Consider the following 13,657-nt stretch of genomic DNA (forward strand, 5'->3'; position numbering starts at 1 on the left):
TTAATAAATAACTCAAGCCCATCGGGTCGGCCGATATCCCAACCCACGTATATAACACAACTGGGTTTCGGCCCGGTACCTAATGGGCTCGGGCTTAAATTCTTCGCCCAAACCTGGCCCATAGCAGACCGGGTCAGCTTGGCCCATCGAGCCGCCCGGCTCGTTGTCCACCCCTAATTAGGGATGTCAGGGGACCAGGGCGGGGCGGGGGACAAGGTCTCCACCCCCGCCCCGTCTCAAAATATTAATCCCCGCCCCCGCCTCGCCACCGCCCCTGCCTCATCCCCCTCCTCGCCACCATCGGCCTTCATCGGAGCCGTTCTTTGTAATCAAAGAGCGGCGACTCAATTTTTTTTCCAGGCATTTGATTTCTGAGAAATCAAAAACCGAAACGGCCCTCTGTCTTCCACCGGCAGATCGGTGATGGCAAACAGTGTTCTCCGTCACCATCGACCAATCTTCGCAGTCGGCTACCTATGTTGGTGACCGACAGCCATCATTGGCTGCCGATGGAATGGTTAAAAAAAAACTGCAAACCTTTTTTTTTCATTTAGAACCCTTTACCTTTCATGGCGTTTACCAAGGAGGTAAGGCGGCCGACGATGGTCAGCGACCTCGCCAACACCGCTGGCAGAGCAGGAGCATCGCCGTTCGCTGGTGGTGTTTTCAGCCAGCCTCGGGATGGGGTGGTCGATGATGAAACCCCTTCGTTAGAAGGAGGTTTCCGCCATGGATCGCTGGCGGCTTCGCCGGCACCGTTGGTTGCAGAGAAGGGTCGCCAGATTTTCGTCATCACCAAACCGTTGTGTTAGCCGAAACCCCAAACCCATTTGTCTGCTGGGTTTTCTAGCTAGGGTTTCTGCAGTTGGGTTATTGCTGGGACAGGGGGTTGTCTTTCGCAGGGGGTCACCAATTCACCGGCAGCCTCACCGACAACATTCCGTGTAACCGGGAGGCCGATGGGGCTTCTGAGTGCAACTTCTCAGAGATGGTATAAGAGAAGAAAAAAAAAAACCATTTACCTTCTCTCTCTTCTGGACGCCGATGGCATCGACTGATAAAATATAATGTTAGGGTTAGTAAGAAGAGTATTTATGAATGTAGTTATTTTGTAATTTTATTTTTTATTTAAGATATTTTAATAATATTATTAACGGGGCAGGGCAGAGGCAAGTGTCGGTCCATCCTTGCACGGGGATGAATTTTAACCTTCGTCCCCGCCTCCATCCCCGGTCCAAATGGGGCGAGGCGGGGCCCCGCTTTCCCCGGTCCACTGCCATCCCTACCCCTAACCGCATTGGAATGAGGATACAAACGATTTTGTGGAAAAGGAATTGGAGATATAGGAAAAGTTTGGTAATTCCCTGGATTTTCTTCTCGCCTAGGATCGCTCTCGCCATTCGCGGACCCCTCTCCTCCTTCCAATCAGCCCCTGAATCAGTGGATCACTCCCCTCGAAGAAAAGGGGGAAAAAAAGAAAAAAATGTTCCTATTAACTTAGTCACCATTTTGGTTTATTCTCAATCTCCCTATCAGAATCGCTTCCTTTGTGAGGGCTCAGTATCATCGGATCACCTTCCTTTTTCTTGGGCTTCCCTTCAACAATGCCCATGAATGCGATCACCCACAAGTTTCTATCCACGAATCTTCTGCACCCACAAAAAAATTTGGCTGTCGGAGCCGTCGTTCCGTCGACAACGGAGAATTTGAGGTGGGTCGACCAATTTGCTGTTCATGGTGGCAGAAACCCATCAATTGTTTCAGTGAGAATGCGGTCCTCTTTCTTTGGCAAGAAATTCTCGGGGGTTTGCGGGAGATTGATGATGGAAGCTTGGAATGTGGAGGGCATCCCCCAGGATCTCGAGTTGCCGTCTTCCATGGCACTGGAGCGAATCGACAGCGAAGAACATTTCGATCGGGTTATCGCCGAAGGCCGGAGGCTTCAAGAATCGGTGATCGTGGTCTGGTTCGTCTCAGGCTGTCTTTGTTCTCTCCTTTTCAAGTCTTTTGGAAAATTAGGAGTCTCTATGCTGGAATTCATATGGGTCTTTTACATATCTAGTCTGGGTGTTCAGAAGTTGCCTGTGTTCTTTAAGATTGCTGTTTTTTTCTTCGTTTGGTTATGATGGTGATCCCGAACATGTAAAAACAAAGCATGTTATGTGGTTCCTTTGAACTTGTAGGGTGGCTAGCTGGTGTAGAAAATGTATATATTTGAAACCAAAGTTGGAAAAAATGGCACCAGCATACTATCCAAGGTTAGTGCTACTCTTGTTATTGTGTGATTGTTTTCTTTCTGTTTTTCGTAACTCATTGAAATGTACTTCTTAATTTTGAATGGAATTTGCCAAAAGATCAGCTCAATTGCTGTGTGGTTTTACAGTCTTCATGTGTACCTTATCATCTGCATGCTGAGAAGATTTTTTTTTTAAGATGGATAATTCCTTGTTTTATATTTTCTCTAGGATCCGTTTCTACTATGTTGATGTTAATGCTGTTCCACAAAGGCTGGTTAGTCGAGCAGGTGTCGTGGTAAGTTCAGCACAGAATCCATGTGTGAAATCTTATTCTGCTTGTTTGTGGATCTGATGTGATATCTTTTTACTATGTTTTTTTCTATTCTTTCCATTTATAGGTCATTGAAAATCGTAATACATAACTGCCTCTTGTGAGAATAGGATCCTAGAGATGACACTTCTGTTGTAAGTTGTAACATCCCTACCATGAGACACAAATGTGTAAATGGGAGCCTACGCCACTGAAGGTATTGAGCAATATTTGCATTGTATGTACAACTGCTTTCCTCATGGCTGTTTGTGAGTAAAGAGCGTGTGTGTGTGTATGCACGTGCGTGCATTTGTGTGTGCTTGCACATGTGGATTGTGGACATATATGTCAAAATCTCAGAGAGAGAGAGAGAGAGAGAGAGAGAGAGAGAGAGATGGTCATGTCCTCTCGACATGTATGTATGTATGTATGTATGTATGTATGTATGTATGTATGTATGTATGTATGTATGTATGTATGTATGTATGTATGTATGTATGTATGTATGTATGTATGTATGTATGTATGTTACTTTCTTTGTTTGTTGGCATGAATCCAGCACTAGTAATGTTGAAAACTTATCATGTTGCTATACTGAGAGTGCAACCATTCTAGCTCTAAGTCTCGCCTGTGCTACAATTGCAGCAGAGAAGGGGAAAACCTTGTCCCATCATATTTTAAGATGATTAAGCAGTGAAAGCAGTTTAGGGCCTTTCCAGAATAAATCCAGCATTGTCAACGAAAAGCATGATTGGTGTTGTATTGGCACTGATGATGCCTTTCATGTTTACACAGTGGGTCAGTATGTTAGACATAAGTTCAATGTGTTGGAAAAAATCATATATCATACACATGCACGCACAGACACACATCAGTACAGTATGTTTGAACTTTGGACTTCAAATTACGAGGCGAGATCGAAAAAAGTTCTTGAACACAGAACTATAACAAGAGCGGGTAAAGCATGTTTCAACATTGATCTACAAAGAGAGTTGGGACTAAATTAGTAATGCAATGTATGAGGTTGAATGCAAAAGTTAGTTGTTATTTCATAATTCTTTATTTGATGATTCAAATAAATCCCTAACCATCTGGCCAATAAGAATCATCAAGATGCTTGTGTTTTTAGACACAAATAAAATTACTCATTTCTATTTGATGCTTATACATACATGCATACATACATTCAAACATACGTATATTTGACCTGTGTATGTATGTATAGAGAGAGAGTGGATTTTTTTAGCCACCTAAAGGATTCAAAATAATTTGATAGCCCAGCCTAGCTGCTATCACAGTTTCCCCATCACCCCGTCATGGAAAAGTTTGCAGATTAGATTCGAAATATTCTGATATAAAAAAATATGAATATAAAAATAAAACCTTATGAATTTTATAAGTCACCAAATTAGTACATCAAGCATCAGAATCTATTATTTATTATGATGTATAAATTGTCCAACTTGGATGCTTCCCAGTTGTTTCCTTTGAGCCTGTATCGCCCTCTATATATAATTTTCAGCATACTTTTGCTTTGTGTTCTTTTGATCTACAACTTCCTGTTTTTCATCTACTTCAGTTGCTGCTCATATTTGCTTTTGATGATGTGGTATGATCTGCTCCCTTTTGCCTTTCTGAATGCTGCACATGTGTTTGTAGCATTTGCTACTCATTTATTTGGGCCCTTTTAGTGCTCATTTTGTAGTTCTTGCTTTGGCAACTTGTGATTAAAACTGACAAGCAACTTCTTGTGCTGCAAGGTTGGCAAAAGAGCCTTTTTTACTGCTTCCTAGTGATTAGGTTCAATGAATACTTGTTAAAGGGTGGGTAGTTGAGTGTTGATGGTAGCATAAGGCAGTATTATAAGCTAATACCTAAACCATATTTTATGAGATTAATGTACTTATTGATGTGAAAGGGCTTTGATAATTGCTATAACTTAATTCGGTATTGCTCCTTTATTTTGTCATGCTGATCATGTTGTGTAAGTACTTTGATTGATGACATTTGTTTCTTATTACTCTTTTCCTTCTTCTCTATCTTAACATTGGGCTTTAACACTGTTTTCATAAATAAGATCTTTCATCTGTCTTAATTGAAATCTTTTGCCTTCAAATGATGTGTAAACACTATTTTGATTCTTTTACGCTGGAGAATTCTTGTCATTTAAATAACCTTTTGCAAGTTCATTCTATCATTATTATTAGTTGTGGCCATAACTTTTTCCAACTTTTGTATGTTGTGCGTATGCTGTTTGGTACGTGGATGTGAACAAAATTAATCAGAAAATGCCAACTATTCAGGTGAGTTTTTCTCTAGCCAGTTGATATCTCATTGTAGAAATTTTTATTTCCTCTAATTAGACAAATGCAAAATCTAGCTGTGGAAGGATGGCTGCAAACAAGCGGAGGTGATCGGTGGCCACAAAGCTTGGATGGTAGTGCAGGATATACATGAGATGATTGAGAATGTGTGCTAAGTATTTAATATCTGCAGCATGTGCCATAAATGCGACCATTTATGGTCCACGTTTCCAGAAAATTGAGGTTGTAGAATATATTCATCATATATTATCCAGGCCTTGTGTTTCAATAGTTTGTGCTATGCTGTTTTCTTCTAGAGATTTATTTTGAAGGTAAAATTGCTTCTGCTTGCTATCCTTCATGGTTCCCATTTTCCTGTTTAAATGATATTGTTCTTATTTCTTAGCTTCTATTTCATCTTGCCAATCCTGATAATGCAATTTGCAACTGCTGCCAGATTTCGTGTGGAATCCATATCTCAAGATTTTTTGCACATAGGTACCTCATTTGTGGTTCAGCTTCCTCAATCATTGGTTCTTGGTTGAGTTGCTTATGTCTATTAGATCAAATGACCTTCTTCCAAGGCCTTTGAACGTGTCTTATGCTCACCTGTATGTTCAGGTATATTGTCATTGTCACCAATCTAAACATTCATTTTGGTTGTGGATTCGTTCGCAGTTTCTTTTTCTCACATTTATTCTTCCAACATTGATTACATGAAGACAGGGGTACTTCAAACATAGTTGGCAAACTCATGACTCGGATCAGACCCCTACTGGTCACCGAGTTAGTCGGTTGACTCGGTGACTCGAACGAGTCAGGACTCTATATTTTATAGTGTAAACACATGAATAAGACATGGAAATAACTAAACTTCAAGCTAATATGTCAATAGATAAGTATCAAAAACATATAATTACACATGATTATTAACTTTTCATTGAACAATATTAGATTCTTCATAACAAGTGACTTTATATAAGAATTATGCATTAAAATAATAAAATACATGATAAAAAAATTTATTTTTGGGTTGGATCGGCAGTCTTGAATCGTGACCTTAGGGTCCGATCCAGGTTGACTCGGGCGATTCCCGAGTCAACTCACCGGGTTTGCCAACTATGATTTCAAAACCTTCCTTATATGCATAATTATTTGAAATAACATTTTCCTCTTCACTATTTGGTTTAGAAACTTCGAATGTTATCCTTATCCCTCTTGAAGATTTACATTGTTTCAAACCGTTTGTGTGGCGAGTTTCTTTTCTTTGTCCTTGTTCCATGTGAGAAGTATGCAAACATGTGAAGTCACTAGAATGTACTTGTGGATGTGTACCGGAGGCTAGGGATGGACACGAGCCGAGTTTGAGTTGAGCCAGGGCTGTTCGAACTCGGCTCAGTGCAAAATATTTCTGTCCAAGCTCGGCTTGAGCTTGGAGCCAAGCTTGAATGCTTTTGTCCGGACTCGGCTCGGTTCCGAGCTTCAAGGCATTCCAAAAAAAATCATCTTTTAAAAATATTGTTGAAAGTGGGTTTTGAACCCTAACCTCTCTCAACTTTCTCAAGTGACCCACCAGAAAGCCAAAACATATATTTTAGTTATTGACACCAAAAATAATATATACATACTAAAAGTACTCTATATTAATAGCAGGAAAAGTGAAAAACGGGATTCGAACTACTAGCCTTTTGAATAAAACCCAACGGCTTACCCATTACACTAACAATAACTTGTTGAATAAAATTGCAAATATATTATATATATATACTTGTATCCGAGCCTACCGAGCTTTATCGGTAGGCTGATCAAGCTCGTCTCGTTTGCTCGTCCGAGCCTTAGAACCATGTTCAAGCTCGGCTCATTTAAAGCATGGATGAGCTTCGAGCCGGGTCGGTTCGTTGTGCATCCCTACCGGAGGCAACTATTGGAGAGTTACCACAAATTCTTCACAAATGTCCAAGTGTACCCTTAAATTGAAATTATCCTCTATAGTCTGTGACTGGTCTATTTAAGCAACTTTTTCCATATAGAAGGTATGGTGTGCATGCATGCAAAACACCCAGCAAAAAGCTGTAAATGTTAAATTTGTTATATTTTCAACAGACAATTTATTTGTAGTTCTCAGAGAGAAGAAATTTTTCCATCTGTTTCTGCTAAACAATTCAGCTTGCTGTCTCTGTATATCATAAACCAGGTTACTCTGCGGATAACTTACCCTGCATGAGGGAAAATCAGGCATAGATATTCTTATGAAAGTTAACGGAAATTGAATGCTGGATTACTCAGTCTAGGTAACTTTGTCTGAAAGCTTTTGGCATCGAACTTTAGTTTTATCAGGTCTTTTAATTGGTGGATATATGTTGCCCATCAGTCAGGCCCTGAAATTGGTGGATATATGTTGCACTTCAGAAGTTACAAAAATTTGGTCAGAGTTTTCTTGACATAGATGACTAAGAACAATATTTTAGCTTCTCTTTGTGATCTTAAAAAAGAATCTTATGATTTTGAAATTAAAAATGATTGCTATTTAATTAAAAAAGTCAATGAAACATGAGTCATGAACTTCAAAAGTATGAATATGTTTGCCTTTTAATTATTTATAAAAATTTACATATAATAACACCTTTTTTTGTGCTTAACATGAAGCTACAAACTATTTCACTTCTAAATTCATTTGATTTTGTTAAGACTTAAATTATTCTTTTGAGAATTGTGCATACCAGAATTAAATACAAAATAATTAGTTTGATTATTAAATATATTTATATAGAACATATATTAAATTATTTATTTCAGCTTATATCAGTCTTTTCAGATGTTTTTTTGTTATTACCAATCATTTTATATATTTGCATTAGTTTTTTTGCCTTACCAATGTTTTTTTTTTCTGAGAAGGATGAAGATATTAAAAAAACCAGCAGCTAAGACGAAGAGAATTCGTCATACAGAAATAGAAAGAATGATAAAAGAAGAATTTACAGGGGAGAGATTCTAGAGGAACATATCATAAGGACCTAGAAGACGAGCACCCAGCCATGAAAAATCATGGCCCGACCAAGCTGCAAGGGCCGAATAAAACATATCAGATTGAGTTGCCAGGATAACACAGCCACTGTCATGCTTCTTTCCGTTGAATAGCCTGCCGTTTCTCTCTTTCCAAATCTGCCTCCAAACCAAGGAAATACAACACTTCCAAGCCCATCGCCACTTCTTAGAGAACTTAGTAAAAGGAGGCCCCAAAACCAAATTCTTGAAACTTTTACATAGAGACTCCAACAAGCTTGAATTGTTCCAAGCTGATTTAAAAATCCGTTGGAAGAATGGACAAGAGCAAAATAAGTGAATGGTCGTCTCAACGTCTTGTTCACACAAAGAACACCAAGAACACCGATTGGGAAACTGCACCTTCTCACTTTTGGATCCGATCAAGAGTGTTGACATGGCCAGCTAACAAAGTTCATGTGAAAAATTGCAGTTGAGGTGAGGGACCCACCCCCAAACCGAACCCTTAAACAATCAATCTATGCCAAACTCAATGCTTGCAGCATAACAAGAGGCAACTAGAACTCTCCCCAGAAGCAAGGGACCAAATGAGGCCCGATCCATCAATGGAAGAAGCTAGAAAAGAAAAAAAAACTTGAAAAGCTTTAGAAATTGCCTTTCATACATGTGAACCTTTTTCCAAGAGTTGTGCTCAAACCAATCTAGCGGGGAGTCATCCAACTAATATTTGTGCTTTAAGAAATGTGAAAAAGGGATTAAGCCAAACGCCACCACCACCACCACTGACATAAAAGAGCTATATTGAAAGTTGATAGCCTTTTTATGCTTAGACCACATCGATCATAAGAGGAAGTAGCCCTCTGCCAATTGACAAGCCGAACCATTCTAAAGGAAGATAAAAAAAATCTTATTAATCTTTTTTTCTATTTTTTTTTTGCATGAGGAACATGGCAACATGATGGAACATCAAACAATTCAACACAAGGTGAATAAGGGTGACTTTAGACAATTTTGAGAGATAGATACCATCCCAAGATTCAATTCTAGATTGAATCTTCTCCTCAAGAGCTAACCATACATTCAGTGGGATCTTCTGGATTTTGAGCCCCAAAAAATCCATTGAGAGCGGTGAGTGACTACAATCAAACAATATTTCAACAAGACGAACATTGCTTGGGATTTCATTAACGACAGAGAGTTTGCACTTGTTTTCAAATCCCCTTAACAACATCCAAATGTGAGACATTTGTGAAGGGCATGCCAGGCCAAAAAGCAAAACATTGTCTCCATATTATAATAGTGGAAAATCCCGAGTCCATCAAGAGGAAGCGTATGAATAAAACAGGATGCCACCACCTTCTTGAATATGACATACAAGGCCTCCCTTCATTTAATCATTGATGAAAAATACACCACTTTCTTGAACATGACATGCATGACCGGTTGATCTTTAACAAAAAATACATAGTTGATGCAATGATCTGGGACCATATACCATGACCAGGATTAACCAAAGAAGAAGCCCTTGCGCTAACATTATTCAAGAGCTCAAATTGTAGGCTATTGATCATGCATACATTTCACATGTTTATTTATCTTAATCTATGCATAATCCAGTGGAAAATCGAATTAAAAATTCAGTTTTAGCGTTAGTTTTGAGAAACCGCATTGAATTGAATTTTATCATAAAAACATATTTTTTAAATCTTTTCATGCAATTTTAGTTTTTAGCTTTAGATTTTATTAGAGGTAGTTTAGTTTAGTTTATGGTAAAATTAATAATTGCAATTTAGCTAGTTTTAAAGTATTGTGAAACACATTTTTCATAAAAAAATTGTTTTGAAAATTATCAAAAGTTTTTGATCTTTTTATGAAAAATGGGGTTTTAACCTAATTAAGGCTGATTAAATAGAAGCATTTCAGCATAGGGGGCATTTTTTTCCCCTCTTGAAAAACATGCTCCCTCCCTTGCTTCTTCTCTCCATCTTCTCTTCTCCCTTTTTCCTCTCATCTATAGCCTGACTTCTTTTCTTTCTTTATTTCTCCTCCATTTTCCTCTTCTTATTCTTTATTTCATCCATCTTCTAAACCCTTTCTTCATCGGCTTTTCTTATCTACGTTGTCCGGGAGATGCTTGATTTCAGCCGGGAAGAGCCACACCCATCTCGTTGAGCAAACCACATGGTTTGCTCTTTTCTTCTCTTCCCTTCATCATAGTTAGATTGCATTGCATTTCATCATTTTATTTTATAGTTTTTTTTCGTGATTGCATTTGCATCTAGCGTCTTTTGGGTGAATCATCAGGTTAAGGTAAGTTTGGATTTCATTCTTGATGTTTGATCAGTCTTAGATTAGATCTATTTTAGAATAGGTTGCACGAGGTTTTGATAATGGTTATTTTGTTTTTGTTTGCTTAGTTAATTTTTGTTTAGCCGATTAGCAAGTGGAATAGTGTCTTCTCATTTTTTTAAGAATAATCCAAATTTCATTTGGTGTAGTTTTGTTATCAGTCAAGTAATTAATTAATTTTGTTAGGTGTAGTATTCCCAGGCTTAGCTGTTTACACTTAGTTCAAATTGCGGGTTGTGTTTGGTGTTTTCAGCATATAGCGGGGTTTTTTTTATTCACTGTATTCTAACTTTTATTTAGTCGGGTTCTATTCACTGCAGGATATTAATTGTCCATTCAGTTTTATCAGTGGTTCATCTTTTTATTTTTTTTACATTTAGGTTCAGCAGCTTTTGTTCTTTAAGGAAAAGTCTTTGTTTTCTTTTGTTGATCTTAATGCAGCAACGTATGCCTTTGTTTGATTTTTATCTTTTGTCTATTAGTCCAGCAGCACTTTGTTTATTAGTTGCTTTCCATTAACGTTTTTATCCTTAGTTATAATATTAATTTTTTTTTGTGTTATATGTTTGCATTAGAATTGCATGCTAGTTTTTTTATCAGCCAAATCCTTGTTGTTGACTTTTAACAGATTTTTTTTGGTGTTTAGGTGAGTCATTGCTTTACGTAGGTTAGTGTCATGCATGAGTAGTTAGTTTTTTTTATCTTGATAGTTAGTTCCAATTAATTCTTGTTCAGCCGATTCTTTTTGTTTTAGTTAATTGCTTTCTTTAGTAATTTATTAATAGTAGTTTAATCAATTAGTTCAATTGGGTAATTTCTTGATTTTTTTAGTTTGTCTTAGTTTCTTAAGTTCTTGAATTAGTTAAGCTTAGTTTGTTACATTTGTTTTCTTGAATTATAGTTAGTTAAGTTTGTTTAGCTATTTTGTCATTTAGTGTTAACTGTTTTCAATTAGTTATTAGTTAGTTCATAAAGTAGATTAGTTTATGTTGATTGGTTCATGTTTTTATGATTTTTTTTCATTTTCACCCTTGATTTTCTCATAGATTTTTATTCGTATTGCTTCGTTTTGTTTTCGTGTTTTGCAGGGAAGCGTTGGACGTACGGTAGACTCTTTTTTGTGCCCTCAGAAGTGCTCCTCAGGGAACCCTCTGGAATAAGGATCCAGGAGAAGTATAAAGATTATAACCATTCAAAAAGGGATCACAAAAGGACTCGAGCACTGAAGACCTTTTGTTTATTTTTAGATTAGGTTTTTATTTAAAATTCAATTCAATTCATTTGGGTTGTAATATGGCACTTTAATTATTTGTTTAAGTCCTCTGTGTAGGGCAGTACTCTCTTATTTATTTTAATTAATTAATTCTTTTATTTTTAGCAATAAAGAGTAGTTTAGACTATGTGTTGAATACGAAGTATTTTTCGTTCCCTGAGATCAACTCGGATTTCACCACTCGTGCGAGCCGGTTTTTATTGTTTGGTGTCTAGCTTTCACTTAGTTTTTAATAAAAATATTATTTTAAAAGCGTTTTCCAAAACTTATACTAAATTTTTGGCATTGTTGTCGGGAAACGACGATTAATACGAGTATTCACTTTATTGTCAGTGTTTGTTCGTGTTTTGATAGATTGTTAGTTTCTTTTTTATTCCTTACTTAGGACTGTTTAGTTTCTTTTTTTCTATTAATTAACTAGGATTGCTTAGTTTATTTTTTGCATTTAGGTTTAGAATCATGTTGTTTGCGAACCCTAGATACCAATTTACCTTTCCTACACAACCCATCGATTAGGATACCCTTAGAGGTGACTGCGCACGATTGGTACCGTGCTCATAGTTTGATTTTTCGCAGAATATCTGTGGGTGCACTTGCGTGATGCTTGTTTACTGCTTTTTAGTTATCTCTCTTTTTGCCCACTTGTGGTTTACTGTAGTTTGGCTACGTAGCGCGTTAAGTAGGTAGAAAACCAGTGTCTAGGACGGTTGTTGCACCGGTCTACTCTTTGGTGTATGCAAGGGTGACGCTCGCTTGCCCCCGAGCTTGCAGAGATTGTCGAGGACCCCAAGTCCCTCATTAGGAGAGCCCATTGATCCGGCCCCATGGCTGAAGATCAGCAGTTGATCCGTCCTCTTAGGGAGTACTTCATGCCCAACACATACACTCTCCCCTCATGCATCACAAGACCTGATATAGGAGTGAACCATTTTGAGATTAAGGCCAGTGTCATCTAGATGTTACCCTCTTTCTACGGCTTTAGCAACGAAGACCTATATTGTCATCTCGATGAATTTCTCAAGATCTGCTCTATGTTGCGGATCAATAATTTCAGGAATGATGCATTGAGGTTGACATTGTTTTATTTCTTCCCCAAGGACAAAGCCAAGCACTGGCTGAAGGCCCTCGATACTGATCAAATTACTACTTGAGAACACATGCAACGTGAGTTCCTCAAAAAGTATTTCTTAATTGGTAAGACGAACCAGTTTCATAAAATCATTATCAGTTTCTCTCAGATTAAGAGAGAACAGTTTCATTATACCTGAGAGAGGATAAAATATCTTCTCCGGAAGTGCCTCTACCACCAAGTGCCATGTTGGCAACTGGTGCAGTACTTTTACGATGGCCTAACCGAGAAAGACAGACAAATGGTTGACTCTTCGTGTGGGGGCACGTTCATGCCCAAGAGCGAGGATGAGGCATGGACCCTATTCGAGACATTAAGCGAAAATGTCATGCACCATGCCATGTCCTCGCGTACTGATAGGACCACACCTGTCCCTAGTGGTCCTAAGAAGGGAGGGATTTACGAAGTTGGGTCCGAGCATGATTTGCAAATCAAAGTGAACCAGTTGACTAGGAGAGTAGATCAATTACTGGCCAACCCAATTTTGATAAATTTAGTAGAAAAAGTGTGTGAGCTATGCGCTAGCCCTACATACTTTGTTTCTGAGTGTCCGACAACACCACTCTATCCTGAATTCGTTTAGGAGCAAGTGAATGTTGCCTAAGGTTTTGCCAGACCGATGCACGATCCTTATGCACCCACCTATTACCCGGGATGATGAAATCATCCCAACTTTGCGTGGAGAAATTCACAAGAGTCACCCCACATGCCTCCCCAAACACAATACAGACAGTGTAACCTCCCACAAGGTTACCCGCGTCCTACATTTTCAAAGGCCCATCCCCAGCTTAGCTTGCCTTCTCTTCAGGAGCCCACATCGAGCCCATCTTTTTAAGGGAAGTTGTTAGAGGCCTTCTCTGACATCAAAGCCAATCTCAGTTCACATACGCAGTCGATAGCAAAGCTAAAGACCCAGATGAGACAGTTGACTGAGGCCTTGAGCAGGGGCATTGAGGAAAGTCTCCTGAGTCAGTCTGTCGTCAACCCGAAGGGTAAGAAACCCATGTCTTATGGCCCGCACTTCACAGAGTCCCACAAAGAGCAGGCCAATTC

The 13,657-nt window shown here is 38.5% G+C and overlaps 1 protein-coding gene across 2 annotated transcripts; it reads left to right on the top strand.

Annotated features, from left to right (window-relative positions):
- Positions 1-1,209: 1,209 nt before the first annotated feature.
- On the top strand, positions 1,210-11,567 carry LOC149819008 (thioredoxin-like 3-2, chloroplastic). Of its 2 annotated transcripts, XR_016427337.1 has the most exons (6): positions 1,210-1,966; positions 2,184-2,258; positions 2,466-2,532; positions 4,833-4,850; positions 4,928-5,093; positions 11,291-11,567. XR_016427337.1 is itself a non-coding variant. In XM_089985408.1 (5 exons), the coding sequence occupies exons 1-5, from the start codon at positions 1,605-1,607 to the stop codon at positions 5,024-5,026; spliced, it is 621 nt and encodes a 206-aa protein (XP_089841534.1). In that variant the 5' UTR covers positions 1,210-1,604; the 3' UTR covers positions 5,027-5,297. The 2 variants fall into 2 exon arrangements, 1 of the variants encoding a protein (XP_089841534.1); XM_089985408.1 differs by lacking the exon at positions 11,291-11,567 and having other exon boundaries at positions 4,928-5,297.
- Positions 11,568-13,657: the final 2,090 nt, after the last annotated feature.

The sequence above is a fragment of the Nuphar pumila genome, chromosome 13, assembly GCF_984573655.1.
Source record: "Nuphar pumila chromosome 13, dmNupPumi1.hap1.1, whole genome shotgun sequence".
Classification (NCBI taxonomy): domain Eukaryota; kingdom Viridiplantae; phylum Streptophyta; class Magnoliopsida; order Nymphaeales; family Nymphaeaceae; genus Nuphar; species Nuphar pumila.

What these genes read in the sequence shown, in the direction of transcription:
- LOC149819008 (XM_089985408.1), top strand. Translation starts at nt 1,605, where the DNA reads ATGCCCATGAATGCGATCACCCACAAGTTTCTATCCACGAATCTTCTG. An exon ending in GAATCGGTGATCGTGGTCTG is followed by an intron (nt 1,967 to 2,183) that starts GTTCGTCTCAGG and finishes TTGAACTTGTAG; the next exon opens with GGTGGCTAGCTGGTGTAGAA. An exon ending in GCACCAGCATACTATCCAAG is followed by an intron (nt 2,259 to 2,465) that starts GTTAGTGCTACT and finishes TATTTTCTCTAG; the next exon opens with GATCCGTTTCTACTATGTTG.